Source organism: Pan troglodytes, chromosome 7, assembly GCF_028858775.2.
Source record: "Pan troglodytes isolate AG18354 chromosome 7, NHGRI_mPanTro3-v2.0_pri, whole genome shotgun sequence".
Classification (NCBI taxonomy): domain Eukaryota; kingdom Metazoa; phylum Chordata; class Mammalia; order Primates; family Hominidae; genus Pan; species Pan troglodytes.
In genome coordinates, this window is record NC_072405.2 from 114,233,808 (window position 1) to 114,250,379 (window position 16,572).

Below are 16,572 nucleotides of genomic sequence, written 5' to 3' on the forward strand. Positions count from 1 at the left end.
CACTTTGTTTATTGTTTTCTAAACTGTACAGAAGCTTTTCACCTTGATAGAATCTCATTTGTCAATTTTTGCTTTGGTTGCCTGTGTTTTTGAGGTCTTACTCAAGAAATCTTTGCTAGATAGAAGGAATAAAATCTAGTGTTCAATAGCACAGTCAGGCAACTATAATTAACAATAGCTTACTGTATATTTTAAAATATCTGGAAGAGAAGATTTGAAATGTTCCCAACACAATGAAATGTAAATGTTTGAAGTGATGTATATCCCAATTACCCAAATTTGATCATTACATATTATATATTTGTATCAAAATGTAACAGTACCCCATAAATATGTACAACTATTATATATCCATAAATTTTTAAAAAATATTAGCTTTCATTCTAATTTTGCTACATATAAATGAATGTGTATTAGTTACAACACAATGTAATAACATGAACATCCTTGAATCTACTACCCAAACCAAGAACAGAACATCTAATTATGTATCTTATATTTCCCTGCACTCTCCTTGCCTGTTATATCCCTGTGCCTCTTTCACAGAAGTAATAAATGCTATGCTGAGTTTGCAGTGTAACTTTCTCTTTTTTTTATCTTTTTTAAGGGACTTTGATCATTTGTTATTTACTCTACTAACTTTCTAAGTTTCTCTTCCCTCTGACCTCCATCCCAATCCACTTTGAGATTCTTGGACTGACCTTTTTTTGGACATTTGTTGAACATGTGAATGCTGACCTAGTAATCTGTCCATTTTCCTGTATTTATTTCTGTAATGTTTCGTGCTTGTTATTTTTATATCTTGTACCTTTGTATGTAATGCAACTAAACACAACCACCCACTACCCTTCCTTGTTGCTGTCATTTGTTGAGCTCTTAGTAATATCATTTTATTCACGGATGATTTTAGAACCTGGCTGTAGTCTTCCTAAACTTCACAGTTCCTGCCATCAAGCCTGAGTAATGTCAGCATTTACCTGAATAATCTATTTAGCACCCACTCACTTCCTTAACTTTCTCTAATGTAGCAAGCTTTACCTCCAATTCTACTTTGGTCGGTCACTCTCATGACCATACTTTACATTTTATTATCAGTAGAAATTGTTCTAGCTCTAAAATCTTAATTTGAATACTATGCCCTTGGACTCCATGATTGCACACTTTTTTTTTCTTATTGTTTCATTAAGTTATTTCTACTTCACTTGTTCTTCTGTCTCAGTAGAGAATGCTACTCTCTTGATCCCTTTATTCTTGCTGTTAGCCTCCATCTTTATTTATCTACTTACATATCCAGAAGTTGAATCCATTCTCAAAAATATCCTCAATTCTCTTGCTGCATTGTTCTTCTTTTACCTATTTAACAAAGTTCAAACCTGGATTACTCTCTTTCTCTTGTAGAATTGTTTTTGGACTAGATTATCCAAATTTTTACTTACTTGAGTCAAAATAATTGACCACATAGAAGTGGACAATAAAAAGTAACTTTTTTATTGAGAGCTGTGGAAAAAGAAAGTAACATCAGTATCTAAGTATTCAGTTCTCTAGCCTCGGTTTCAAGGTAGCATATACTTTCAACTGGAAATTGTTTCCTAGGAATAAAATATGTATTAATAGCTTCAGTTGGGCCATAGTTTGGCTATATGATATCTGGAACTTTCTAAATGAATGGGATGAAGGTAGTAAATTTAACATGGCATCCCCAGTTATGCCCACTCCATTAGAAGAAGCTGGGCTTTCACTGGTCTCTCTACCCTGGGGTATAACATGAAAAGTTATAAGGACTACCTCTTTGGGAACAGGAGAGTAGAGACTTAAATAATGTTTGCTACGCTTTTTTTATATTACTTCAAGAGACAATATTAACTAACACTAGAAATCAAAGCATGTCTTCTGTCCAGGTTATGCTAACTAGTATGAAATAATATTTGATTCATTGTGCATTTTTAAATTCACTCATTTGAACAAACATGTTTAGGATGGATATCATGTTACCCTTTATTAATATCTCTTTATTAAAATATACCCTTTATTTTAATAAATATAACCTTTTTTAACATTTACCTTTGTACCCTACTTATTTTTCTAGTACTTATCCCTGCTTAGAGCTATACACAACATATTAAGGAACTACTAACATCTATGGTGGGCAGCTAGATTTTTATGTAAAGTATCATGGAAGACACAACAACTCAGCTGTATCTTAAAGAATAAATAGGAATTATTTAGATTGATGTGGAGGTGAGGGAGGATATTTGTGACATTTTAAAGAAATGTATGAAGAGGGTCACAGAAGTAATAAATATCGTATTTTAGAATTGTTGTAACATTATTGGCAAGGCAGGAAATAGCAAGAAATGAATCTGGAATGATAGAGAGGGTTCCACTTGTGAAGAATCTTTTTTTTTTTTTTTTTTTTTTTTTGCAATGGAGTCTCACTCTGTCACCAGGCTGGAGTGCCAATGGCATGATCTTGGCTCACTGCAACCTCCACCTCCCAGGTTCACGCGATTCTCCTGCCTCAGCCTCCTGAGTAGCTGAGATTACAGGCATGTGCCACTGCATCTGGCTAATTTTTGTATTTTTAGTAGAGATGGTTTTTCCCCATGTTGGCCAGGCTAGTCTCGAACTCCTGACCTCAGGTGATCTGCCCGCTTTGGCCTCCCAAAGCACTGGGATTATAGGTGTGAGCCACCATTCCTAGCCTGAAGAATCTTATATACTCTTCATAAATGTTAAGGAACTTAGATCAAAGACTGTAGGTTCTAGAGGTACTTGGAAGGGATTTAATTAGAAATGGTGATAACAAGTTCATTCACCTTGGAGTACCTACCTATAAACTATGTGAATGATCGATTTGAAGAGAAAAAAGCAAAAGAGAGACATGTAGTAGATGGAAGAACAGAGAGAAAATAGTGGTTTTAATAAATTAAAATCAGCAATACTTGATAAATAATGGAATTTGGATTTTGAGAGAGTGCAGAGTCATGAAAAATTCCCAGTCTTATACCTTCAATAACTAGATTCATAAGGTACCTTAACAGGGTCCAAGTGGGTTCTTAGGGGAGGAATCAGTTTAGGTGTGAGACAAGTTCAGTTTTGGAATTACTGAGAAAGCTAAGAGGAAATATCTAGCAGGAACAGAGTAAACAATTTTTGAACTTGAAGTTACCTAAGCTACAGAGTAATTTCAGAGTAAATTCACTACTAATGGTAAGCAGTCATAAAAAGTAAGTGAAATCAGTCTGAGAAACAACCCATGAAATGAGGGCTTAGAAGTTTTTCCCTGCCTGAGGAACATTAACATTAAGTGGCAGAGGGAGGAAGAGGAGCTTCTGAGTGACATAAAGAATGAGAAAAGTGGAATGATGAGAGCTAAAGGAATAGTTTCAAGAAGAAAGTAATAACATTACAGTAAAAATAATGAATGAAAAATGCCTGTTGGATATGTCAAGTGAGGTGTCATGGATGACTTTAGCTGGGGTAATTTTAGAAGGATGGTGAGGGGGGAAAAAACAGGTTGCAGTAGCCTAAGTATGACCAGGAGATAAGAAAATGAACTTATCAAGAAAGTGTGAAGGAGAAAAATTAGATAGCATATGTGATATCAAAAGATATTTCTTTCCCTTCGAGTAAGAAATGTGTCCATGTGTTCACACACTGGAGCAAAGGATGTTTTAGAGAAAGATAAGTCAAAAATACAGAAAAAAAGACAGAATGATTGGAAGAAGAGTCTTAGGGGAGGTAGGAGGTCATCAGACTAAACACACAGATGGATTTTGTGAACAGAAAGAAGCTATTATTTACCACTGAGACAGGAAGAAAATAGATGGGAGAAGTGAAGCTGAGTAAAAGGATGCTAATAGAGAGAAATTAAGTTTGTTATTAAACCATTGTTAGTGTTTTAATGACTGTGTGAGTAGGAAGATTGGTTAGAAGGGAATCTGAGTGCTGTATGGGAGTGGTTCAGATGATCAGTCATAGAGTCCAGGGTGGATAAGGAAAGAAGAAAGTCAAAGATGGTGATATATACTGCCAGGAATTGGTGGGACTGATGCCAGAATAAAGTAAGGGTTATTGCAGTCTTGAAAATCTGGAGACTGGGGTTCATGATTGTTCAATGATTTTCTGCCTTTGCATTGAAATCTTCTAGCACTACCATAGTCAATCCCTAAAATTACCAATGACTAAGGGATAGTGATTGGAAGTTGGATAGATAATAGCAACCTGTATTAATAATGAATGTTACTGCCAAGTGGAATGCTTAAGAGAAGTAAGGACTATGTCCATTATGATTCGGGGGGTAATTGTCAGAAATGTCTCTAGGGAGCCAGCTTCCCCTCCTGGATTCCTGGACTGTGAAATGTGAAAGAATAAGTAGCTTCTGCAGATGAAGGCTACAATGGAAGCAGAGGCTACACAGTTGAACTAAATATTATTTAAGGCAAGAATATGCAAAAACCATCCTGCAGGAAGGTTGATGTTTAAGGAAGTTTATTAACAATGGAGTAAGGATTCTCAAAAATACAGAAGAGAATTAGAAGAGATTAAGAATGGTATGGAAGAGAGTATAGTAAAAGAAGAATTTTGGGAGAAGATATCAGGGGGCAGAGGGGATAGCCTTTTACTTGATAGCCAAGAATCACAGAGATAACATACTTGAATAGAACTGATTAAATTAAAATATTCTAAGTTAATTGTCAGTTGTTTTAATGCCAGAACTGGCTGAGGGTCCCTGGACAGGTTTGACCTGTGTCCAGATTAATGATGAGGGCTGCTATGAAGTTTGAAGAGAGGCAATGATGGTCCTTTGTCAAGATGGGTAACATAACTAGAACCCTGGTTAAAGAAAGGATTCTGACAAAGCTAGTGGAGTCACGGTAAAGGACGAAAACAGTCTATGTAGAACATAGACTATGTTCTATGTTCTACATAGACTGTTTTCTTAAAGATTCCCTACATGTAAGGTAGTGCTGAGAACTCTTAGTCAATGTGATCTAAGCCAATAACACACTTTCCCAACTGCTATCATTTTTAATCTTAATTTCTCTACATTACCAATCATCTTCTGTCCTCTTACAACTGTTTTGTTCTCCATCAAAACTAAGTTCTATTTACATTTCTGACTCTAGCCTATCTTAGTTTCTCTAGAATTTTCCTGCATTTATTATTTCTTGTTTCTGTTGTATTTCAATCTTTCTTCCTTTACTGATTTTATTTCTCCGCAAATTACTGTTGAAATTGTCTTAATAATACCTTCTGGCTGGGCGCGGTAGCTCACGCCTGTAATCCCAGCACTTTGGGAGGCCGAGGTGGGCGGATCACCTTGAGGTCGGGAGTTTGAGACCAGCCTGACCAACATGGAGAAACCCTATCTCTACTAAAAATACAAAATTAGCCGGGCGTGGTGGTGCATGCCTGTAATCCCAGCTGCTCAGGAGGCTGAGGCAGGAGAATCACTTGAACCTGGGAGGCGGAGGTTGTGGTGAGCTGAGATGGTGCCATTGTACTCCAGCCTGGGCAACAAGAGCAAAACTCCTCAAAAATAAAAATAAACAATAATAATAATACCTTCTTTCTGTTCTGCTACCCCTTCAAGCTAACTTGAGAGTGATCTATTTCTCTCTCTCTCTCTCTCTCTCTGTGTCTCTCTCTTTTTACTTAGGTCAGATATCTCAAGTGTGTATTTTTACATATGCTTCCTTCACTCCATCAGCTCCTAAGCCTTAACCTTCTACAGTTTGACCTCTACCTCCAGTGCTTTACTGATAATATATATATATATTTGGGTTTGGGTTTTTGTATGTGCCTTTTTTGAACTATTTAATTTCTGTTAATAGATCATCATTTCATTTCTGAGGCTGAAAATTTTAAAGGTTTTTTTATATTTAATTTATATGGTGATTTGTCAAACATTATTGAGAGAAAAAACTATCCCTGCTATCAAAGAAAACACAGTTCAGTGAAATTACCAGGCTTAGAATAAAGACAGCCCAGTTCAAGTTCCAGCCCAGAAAATATCAAATTATGTGAATTCATCCAAGCTTCTAGAAGCCTTAGTTTGCTCATTTCTAAAGTGAGAGAGTTTGGATTATATAACTTCTGAGATTCCTTCTATCACTAACATTGTTTGTATGCTTCTGAATATTATGTATGTTCTCTATATTTTATATTATATATTTTGTATATTGTGATTTGTAATGTTTATCATTCATACCTTCTTCTCTATTTCCACCCTCATTACTACAAGTCAGAGCCTTTTCCTAATCTAGCTCATTCTCTGCACTACTGCTGAATTATTCTTCTTAATTTATTACTTGGAAATTACCTTTGTTCAGAAGTTTTTCTTATTACTCTCATTGAAAATTAAACTGTTTAAACCTCTTAACTAGACATTAAAAATTGTCATAAACGGATTCCGATCTAATTTTTTAACTAACATTTTACCATATTCTGCTTTCTGTTATTCCTAGCATTTCCATTTGACTATTTTATCTTCCATCATCTATGTGTCTGCTGAAATTTCCCCATCTGTTCATGCATGCTGTTCATCTTTTTTACTACAGTCTTTACCATATCAAGCAGACTTATTTCAAATTCCCCATTTGATAGATTCAACATCTATACCATCTCTTAGTTGGCCTCTGTTGGTGGCTTTGTCCTTAACAGTAGGTCTTATTTGTCATGCTTTTTTTGTGTTTCCAATAAATTGGTATTGAATGTTGAGATCATATCATCAGTAATGACTGAGGCAGATAGTATTTATGCTTGAAAATGAGCACAAATTTTGTTCTGTTAGTTGGGGTGTTGGGGAGCATTAAACAACCTTCAGACTGCTACATCTGAGTATGAGATTTGGACTTATTATGAAGTGACTGCTACTGGCAGCAGGCAACAGTGCATACGAGGGATTTGTATTATACCCATTTCTCTATCCACGTAAAAACAGCAAAACAAAAGGAATGCTGGTGAATTGTTCAAAATTGATCAGTGAAACTATTGAATCTGTATTCTAGCTTGAGAGCCATACCTCATCAGATATACTGATATAATACAATAGCAATTCATAATTATATTGTTTAGAGATATACTTTAAAAAATGTTTGCTATTTTATGGAATCTGAGAATCTGGGAAGTGATAAAGTAGGGCCAGTACCTTGGTGGAATAACTTTAATTTTTACATTTGACAAATCATTATTAAATTCAAACATTCACTGAATATGGGAACCTATTTCATAAAAATAAGGATTTTACAGGTAACATGTCATATTATCTCTCAGTATTCTTAAAATTTATATTTTAAAGATTTATTAATTTGTTCTGTATTAATTATTATGGGTAAATATTCCTGCTTATTTGTGGTTTTGTTTCTGTTATTTTTTAAATAAAAATTAACAATGAAAATTATAAATATTTAATATACTAAAAATATCTTCAAAATATTTACATCTTATATGTTTGTGTGTGTGTGTGTGTGTGTGTGTTTAATAATACAGTATATGTTACTGTTCAGTATTGTATTTGTCCCTAATTTTCTTGAGGAAATTGGGACGTTTGGTCATTTCTTCATGCAATTTTCAATAATGAATATATTTTTTAAATACCTTTGTAGATGTGAGAATACTTCTCTTTTTGATAATAAAATAATAGGCTTGTGGGTAATAGTAATTTTTTTCTACGTGAATGGTGTCTTGCTTTGTCACATCAATATATATATTATACCATTTTCACATTTTATATTGTTATTAACTTGGCTGACTCTAAATATTGTTGTCATCTTTGAATAAGCTTATTTACTTTTAACTAACGTAGAGTCTTTACATCTAACTCAAAAGAAAGATTCTGTAGAATAATGCTATTACACCCAAGGATAAATTAATCTTCCTCCAAAATAATATAATATTCGTATTTGTGCACATTACCTATTTGCTTATTTACCATGATTTCTATGGCAAATATTTTGTATCTTGCAATCCTCATAACATTAGAAACAATGCTAAAATAATGAGCTAGAGTTTTTAACAAGTTAATCTTGCACATTAATGATGAACATGAGAATTGTAATTTTAAAGTTGTCATAATTACTTTAAGTTATTTATTATATACAAATATGTATATATGCTATATTAATTATTCTAAAATGTTTCATTTTTAATTGTTTTCTAGTATATTTTATCATATATTTATACTTCAGTTATGCAGTTAATGCGCAGAAAATCTGTAGACATTCAAGATATTTTAACAAAAATATAATGTTTCTGCTGTTTTTTTTTTTTTATTATTTTTTGAGACAGGGTCTCACTCTGTCACCCAGACTGGAATGCAATGGTATGATCACAGCTCACTGCAGCCTCGACCTCCCGAGCTCAAGCAATCCTCCCACTTTAGCCTCCTGAACAACTAGGACTATAGGTGTTTGCCACCACACCCGCTATTTTTTATTTTTATTTTTTGTAGATACAGGGTTTCACCATGTTGCCCAGTCTGGTCTCAAACACCTAAGCTCAAGCCATCTGTCTGCCTCAGCATCTGAAAGTGCTGAGATTACAGACATGAGCCACTGTGTCAGGCACTTCTGCTATTGATCAGCATATTCTGTACAGTATGGATATAGAGAAGTCATTTCTTGCCCCAAACCTGAGACCATACTTGTTCTTCAGAGATATATCCAATTTTTTTAAATTTAAGATGTCAGCTTTATAAAGGAAAAGAATAATTCCTAAGTAGCTTTACTTTTTACAAGTTTACTTTTCAAGAAAACCTATTACATTTACTTATGACATCTTTCCAATATAAACACGAAGTAAGTCTGATTTAATACAGACTAGGTCCTGAGTTACATATTGGGGAAATTTTCATTGATTTCTGAGTTTTAGTATTCTTAGTATTTATCATACCTGTAGAGATACTCTACATTGAGCTTACTTTGATCTGGAGTTGTATCATTGTGAAAGATATGGATGGATGGATGGATGGATGGATGGACGGACGGACGGACGGCAGGCAGGCAATAACATTGGGTTATAGACAAGAGTTCCCACTACTAGAAGGAAATCCCTTGCAAGACAATTCCCTTGCATACAATCCCTTGCATACAAATCCCTTGTCCTTTCATTGAATTAAGAAACCTAAAGTACATCGCAAAACTGATAAAATAGGTAGGAAGTTGCATCAAATACTTGGAAATTTTAAAAAATCTTTTATGAGCAACTATGTTGACCCAAAAAAATGATTCAAAACTGACAACTTTGCTGGATGATTATAAAATTATTTTTCCCTTAGAATGACTGAAAATAAATACTAAACACTTTCAGTTTTAGTTTTTCTTATGCATAAAGATTGCTGTTTAAGACAAAGGCCTTCTAAGTTGTTCTCTTTATTATTGTGGCCTATTGTCAGTTCATCCTCATCTCAAAATCTGCATATGCTAATAATGTGCTTTTAAGACTGGGTTGTTAACAATAGTATGTATTGTTATAACATTGTTAGTCAATGTAAATTAGTGGAGGGGCTGATACACAGTATCCTTTGTGAACGCATGCAGTTTAGAATAGCACCCATTAGATAATGATGGACAGTAGCCTAGATCAATTCAAGTACAAAAAAAAGAACTATAAACAGAGATTAGAAAATATAAACTATTCAAAAAATGTAACAGTGATAGATATTAAATCACTTTTTAAAAGACAATGGAATTATTTACCTAAGAAAGATTTAAATTTACAGGTGAGGGGGCCCTGGCTTTTTCAGTGGCTTACCCTTTGGTAATCTGATAAAACCATGGCCACTCTTTTTGGAATAATATTTTATATGCATAACATAAAATAAGGTAAATAAAATGGTTACAGAGGAAACGACTTATATTGAAATAAACACTCCAAGTTAAGAACCCTAAGTGGGCCCTAAAATATTTTAAGCCTTGCAAGTATTTATTATTTCCCACTTTTCAGTTGCTGCTATTCAAAATTAATTATATATTCTCATCTTAAAATTAAAACTAATTCAGAATTTTGGTGGGAGTTTGTGAGTACTATATCTCAATCCCTTTAAGGGACCTGATGTAAGACTGTGTAATTTAGGCATTGCTGCTTTAAATTTTCATAGCAGTAACATCGTGTCTAAGCTAGTCAGACCTATTTTTATCCAATGTGGGAGCAGGAGCCTGTGTCAGCCTTCTCTTATGTGCTGTGAAAGTTTAAAATGTGGTAGCTTTCCATTCCCCTTAACTGTGTTGGGACATTTGGGGAAATTTCTACCTTCTACTGTGGTTCTTTTCATTTATTAACCTATTTTCATTTCACACTATGGTATTTATTTAATATATACTTTGTATTTACGGAGAAAAATATATAAGTAAAATGTAAAAGATGGGTTAATTGTCAAACAACTTTTTTATAAAGAGACATTTTTTGTAAGAGCTACTTCCTAAGGAGTGACCTCTGTTTTATAAATAATGGTCTCCTTTTGACGACATAGGACATAACACATTTAAAATAATTCTCTGGTTTTCACTCATTATCATATTTTTCAATTATTACAAATGATTCTTCACAAAGAAGTGAAACTGCATATCCTAACATTTACTCCACTTTCCACTTGGAAAAATTTCTAGATGGAATCAGAATAAATGAAATTGTATATAAATACATGAAATATTAGTCTAACTTTCTGCTAGGGTAATTGTAGCTATTTCCCAAAGATTTGTTATATAATAAGATGTTTATAATTAATGTAAGATGAATCTTTAAATAAATGTAAAGATTGGTACTCTTAAAAAATAGGCTTTAAGCAATTTAAGAAATCATACATAGATATACCCTTTGTTTCTGTTGATTGTGATGAAGATATATAAAGATGTTAGACTAAAAACATGCAGCAAACTACTGAACACACTTATTTGTAAAGAAAAGTGTTCTTTTAAAATAGTTTTTCAGAAACAAAAAGACAGCTGTGATATTTACACTATGAGGTTACCTTTTCATTTCTCTTACCATTTAACTGTTACTAGTAGTTAAATATTTTTTATATATTTACATTTAATGTCAGTTATTTTGACATGTTCTTGAGGCACTTATATGAAAATACTAAACTTAGAAAGTAAATCACATGATAGTATACGGACTTAAAAGTATTTAAAAATGCTCTGACTTTTATGTTACCCTATGACTTTAAAATGTAAAATAATCACAAGATATGGTGTAGAATAAAGCCAATATTCACTTTCTAAAGTCACCTAATCTATTATCAAGTAGTATAAAATTGTTTGCCATATAATTCATGACATTTGGGAAATTATGTCCTTTTTTTCTTTTTTTTTTTTTTAAATTACTTGCACTTTTCATTATCCAAAATAAGGTTGAGATAACTTATAGGTAAAGTGGATGTCATTGAAACATTAGCTTTGAGGGAGACTAATGCTTTCTTGACTGTCTATATTATATAAGCATTTCCATTTTTGTGCTTACAACTGGATGGGGAGGTAATAATTTTATTTGAAATATACTTTGACATATGTTTTCCTTTTGAATTCTGGAGCCAAAGCTAGTGTTTTTAAAGTCATCTCCCAAATTGTGGGGCTGATGTTAGAAAACATTGATTGATCATGTTAAATGTAAAAGTATTATGCTAGGTTCCAGGGATAGAAAGGTCAACAATGAGAGGTTGCTTAAATTTAAGGATACTTCCTTCAACAAGGATTAAGTTTTGGTATTAGATTTGTTTGTGGTCAAAGAGATCATGTTGTTTCAGAATTATTATTTCAATTAATACCCACTCTGAATTGAATCAGTTGGCATAGCTAAAGTGCACCAAGATAGACAGCCAGTTAACCAGTTTTCTACAGAGTGATTTTTCTTGTGGATCAGGTTTAAATATGGCTACAGACTTCACAGTCACCCTATTTTCTTATAACCTCATTTTGATTCTTCTGTTTAAATGTTCAGGTGTATAGTGTTTTCTGAAAGCCTTTTTATATCTTAGTTGGTATAGTACTAAACAGCTTCAGGTGCTACAGAATTAATGCTTATATGGTTTTCTTCACTCTTGAAAATGTTAGGAAAAGTCATTGAATTCTTTTAAAATAGAATAATTCACATATTTCACGTATTCCATTTAGGGAATTCATTTTGGAAAGCAGGCAGTTTTGTTTGTTGTTTATTATAACTGAGCAACTATTATCTTTGCTGGGAATTACTTCGAAAGGCAGATTTTGGTTTTTTAGAAATTCTTAAGTTTCGTTTGAAATTGCTCAGAATATGTTGGGGAAAAGAAAACTTTTTACATACTCCATAATTTTAAACAATTACCTTTTTCAAAATCAGTTTGATGCATCATAACCAAATAGAAGAAGGGCACTAAAGATCAACTGAGCTGCTTTTTGACTAACGTTTCAGGGATTGTGAAGCAGCAGATAGACAGCCATATCACAGATCCAGATCAACAGAACAACGGCCTCTTCTTGAGCGGACCACCACCCGCTCCAGATCCACTGAACGTCCTGATACAAACCTCATGAGGTCGATGCCTTCATTAATGACTGGAAGATCTGCCCCTCCTTCACCTGCCTTATCGAGGTGAAAGATAAATCAATCAGACTAATTTCCCCTTTGCCCCACCAGCACACCATTTTATTTTCCCAGCAGTTAACTGGTCTCTTCTATCATCTTTGGCTGATCACTAGTAACAATCAATACTAACCTTTTCAATGTAAACACACTATTTATATTCACTGGATATAATAGTGTGTGGCTACCATTGTAATTTGTTTATTAACTGTCCTGACTGCATTTGTTTTGTGATTTCTCATTAATCAGGAGTCCTGGGTAAATTCTGTCATTAACTGTCATGTTCCTCTCCTACAGAATGAGAAACTATTTGTGTCCATTACACATCACTTTTCAAATCATCATAATGATTATAAATAAAACTAGATTTTTTAAGTTTCTTTCTATCGATACTAATATTATGTATTAACCAGTATTTTCCTTAGTTGAATCTTGAATTGTTCAGGATTTTATTTGTAGTTTCATGAAATGTTTTCTAATAAAGGGATATTTAATATAAGCCTGAGTAAAAATCTCTGGATCAAGGGAGAAAGGTTAGTGTTGAAAGTTTGAAATCTGGTAGAAAGAAAAGTACTACCTTTTCTTTCTTGAGCAGCGAAATTCTCTTGCTTTCAATGGATAGAGTACTAATTTACATTAATAATTCCATGGATTTTACTGTAGGGTTTTGTGTGCATGTATGTGTATGTATGCATATTACACCAAAAATAAACATCTTTTGCTATTTAATCATTCAGATATCCATATTTTGTCCAGTTTTCCTAACCTTTTAATCTGCAGCTAAACTTCTTTTTAAATTGTATTTATACAGCTATCATATGAACCAAATGTAGGTATTAAAAATATGTAACTCATTATACTGAAAATGAATATTAATGGTGTGTCTTTAGGTCTCATCCTCGTACTGGGTCTGTCCAGACAAGCCCATCAAGTACTCCAGTGGCAGGACGAAGGGGCCGACAGCTTCCACAGCTTCCACCAAAGGGAACGTTGGATAGAAGTAAGTTTTATTTCTAATTGTCTCGTTTAGGAAATACACATGGAAGCTAAGGTGAATCAAGATTTTCTTATTACCTTTGTGTTAATTTTCTTCTTTTGTTAATTGTATGCCTTGTCTGTATTTGATAATAGTTATATTTATAAATATTATGTATTTTTGAATAAAAATTTGTAATATTTCCAGGTAAAATAAGGTATCTTTATTGCTCTTGCACATTTTTAAATTTGAATAAATGCATCTTAAAAAGTAAACAATACTCTTAAATAAGCTGTTGGATAATATTTCTTTGCTACAAATAAGTTTATGTAATTGTTGATAGTTATATAAAGTTTATTAGTAACTAGCCAAATCAATTTTCACACACTGCAAAGGACTGGTTAGCTGATGCACAACAATGGTGATCCTTCTCAAAACTGGAGAACAAGAAAAAGGTAATCATGAATATACAATGAAAGATGCATGTTGTACTGATGTTCTATTAATTTTACATTTTTGCATAAGAAGCACTATTTGCTGACACACACATGAACATACTTCCCAAACATCTATAAATTCTTGGATAAAGGACCTCTAAAAGCATGGATAACTGAATATAATGGTTTTTAAGATCATTTTTTAAATGATCCCTTTATTTAGTAACTGGATGTGCTTTGCAAATAATACATATATATTTAAATCATTTAACTTTTCTCTAGTAGATAATACATTCTGTGCTTTTGGAAATTTCTGTTGTTTTTAACCCCTGTGCTTTGGTTCCCTTTTTGTTTGTTTGTTTTTGTTCTGTTTTTTGTTTTTATTTTGTTTTCCCTAGACAATGGAGTCAAGGAGATAGAACCTTATGAAGGTCTGTACATAAAAGAGGGTTTGTTTTGTGCTAACAGCCTTTTTGGGGGGCTAGTAAGCAAAAATAAACCCAACTGCAATTGATATCCTTTCGTTGTGTAGACTTAAATACAGTAAAATTATTTTGTTTTATGATATCTGACAAAGTATTCAACTTTTTTTTAACTTGGAAATTATACCAAGGAGTTAAATATCTTTGATTCAAATAAGAATGCAAAGAGTTTAACTTCTTTTAAATGAGCAGATAAAATGTGCTCTTTCATAAAATTTTTATGTACCTTTTAACCAGAAACTAGATTTCGAGTAAGACTTTAACCAAAGATATCAATTGCAGTCTACGTTTACATCATTGAGGATGTACACATAGTGTAGTTATATTTACCATCATATATTTCATTTTTTATTTATGATGATGTTTTTAATTATTAAATTTGGCTTTCTAGAAAAGAAAGTTGTTGAATTAGAAAGTGATTGTGGCTTGCGTTTCCAACATCATTTTTCATGTTGTAGCAAGGCTGCTTACAGTATATCAGAGTTAAATATGATATAGTTTTATTATCAAACACTACATTATGACTCAGAAGAAAATACTGAATGGTGATATATGGAGTGTCATACATTTGCTAGATCAATACAAAATTCTCTACCAGTTATGGAAATCTGAAATTAACTTTGTATCTTTAAAAACTTGTTGACTGTTTACTTATGAATCTCTAGCACATAGAATAATGCCTGGCACATTGTAGACCCTCAATAAATCTTTGTTGAATGAATTCATGAAATATTTATTTAAAAAGGGAAAAGCTACCTCAAATAGTATACAAAGTACCACTAAAATAATCTCGTCATTATATATATGTTTATATTAAATTTGTATTTCTGTAACCTATTTGTAACAAATTTGTAAGTGTGCTGCATTCGAGCAGCAATATTTTATACCCTTATATAACTTGTTGATATAAGTTGTGTTCTTGTTAACTGGATGATGGTCAACTTCTGTTTTGTCGTTCTTTCTATTTCCAAGTACCATAATTCTGAACAATCCAGTGATATTGTGACTGACGGTCTGTTATGCTGCCTGAGAAAAAGACTTCACAGCGTTTTTATAGTTCTTAATTATTTGCTTAAAATTGGGGGCATAGAATTTTAAATCACTTTTCCTAAGGAAAGTTTAGTAATATTTATGGAACTTTTTGTCTCTTCAGTGTTTTTAAAGATGGAGTTTCAACATCATTTATTGGCATTTAAAGTCAGAAACTATAATTTATGCACATTTTTAAAATTGAATTTTTAATGTTGTTTATAGCAATAGTCTATTGAAATATAAGTAGCTCTATTCTTTGTAATAGCAAGTATCCTAGAAAACAGAGCCTATTGGTAATACTGAAATTCAGAGTTGGTGAGGTTTCTGATGGGCTTCTCAATAAAGATTATCTTTACTATTGTTTTTGTCCCTATAAAATTAATTAAAACCACAGTTTTCCTTTAAAGTCCCTGATTGTGATTTTTCCATTTTTTTTATTTCATAAAACAAAGAGGAGCCAAAACCTCCCTTATCCTTTTTAGTATGAAATAAAAGGGGTTTTGTTTTTTAGTTTTGTTTTATATAAAAGTATGGATGATTTTTTAAAGTGTTTTTATAAATGTTGATATGGAGACTTCAGTAGATTATGCAATTTTTTTTAGTTTTAAAGAAGATATATAATATCTCTTTTAGAAATCTCAACTTCAGTTAATCTTCAGTAAGTAACACAAAATAGACTATCAGTTGATGGTCTAAATCAAATTATGTTTGGATTATCACCTAAAAAGTTAATTATGAGAAGTTGTAATTTAATGGCATTATTTTAGAATTAAAGTGTTGAAATATTTATTTTCAAATCCTTTTCAACAGCCAAAATATGAGCAAGTCATAATTTAACTCTTTATGATTTTGATTATTTTATATTTTAGTCTGTTATATATTTAGCCATTTATCTTTGTTTAGAACCAGAGAAGTAAAATAAGAATAGTATAGAAAGCACAATGTACTAAAAAACTATAAGGCATTATTATTATTTTTCCCTAACTTTTATGTACTGCCATTTTATAAAATGTCATTTTCTCTTTTTCTAGAAGAAAAGTTATATAACTTTTTTTAGTAATATACCAAGTTTATATATAAAGTA

The 16,572-nt window shown here is 32.4% G+C and overlaps 1 protein-coding gene across 49 annotated transcripts in view; it reads left to right on the forward strand.

The window, feature by feature from the left end:
• RIMS2 (regulating synaptic membrane exocytosis 2) overlaps positions 1-16,572 on the forward strand; it is a 729,498-nt gene that overhangs the window by 477,538 nt on the left and 235,388 nt on the right. For 23 of the 49 annotated variants that reach the window (XM_054657454.2, XM_063816530.1, XM_001157376.5 and 20 more), the window contains 2 exons: positions 12,391-12,570; positions 13,452-13,561. In XM_054657454.2, coding sequence (XP_054513429.2) covers positions 12,391-12,570; positions 13,452-13,561 — 290 coding nt within the window. Of the gene's footprint in view, positions 1-12,390; positions 12,571-13,451; positions 13,562-14,372; positions 14,406-16,572 lie in introns of all 49 variants that reach the window. The other 26 variants (XM_063816523.1, XM_063816526.1, XM_063816527.1 and 23 more) reach the window with 3 other exon arrangements.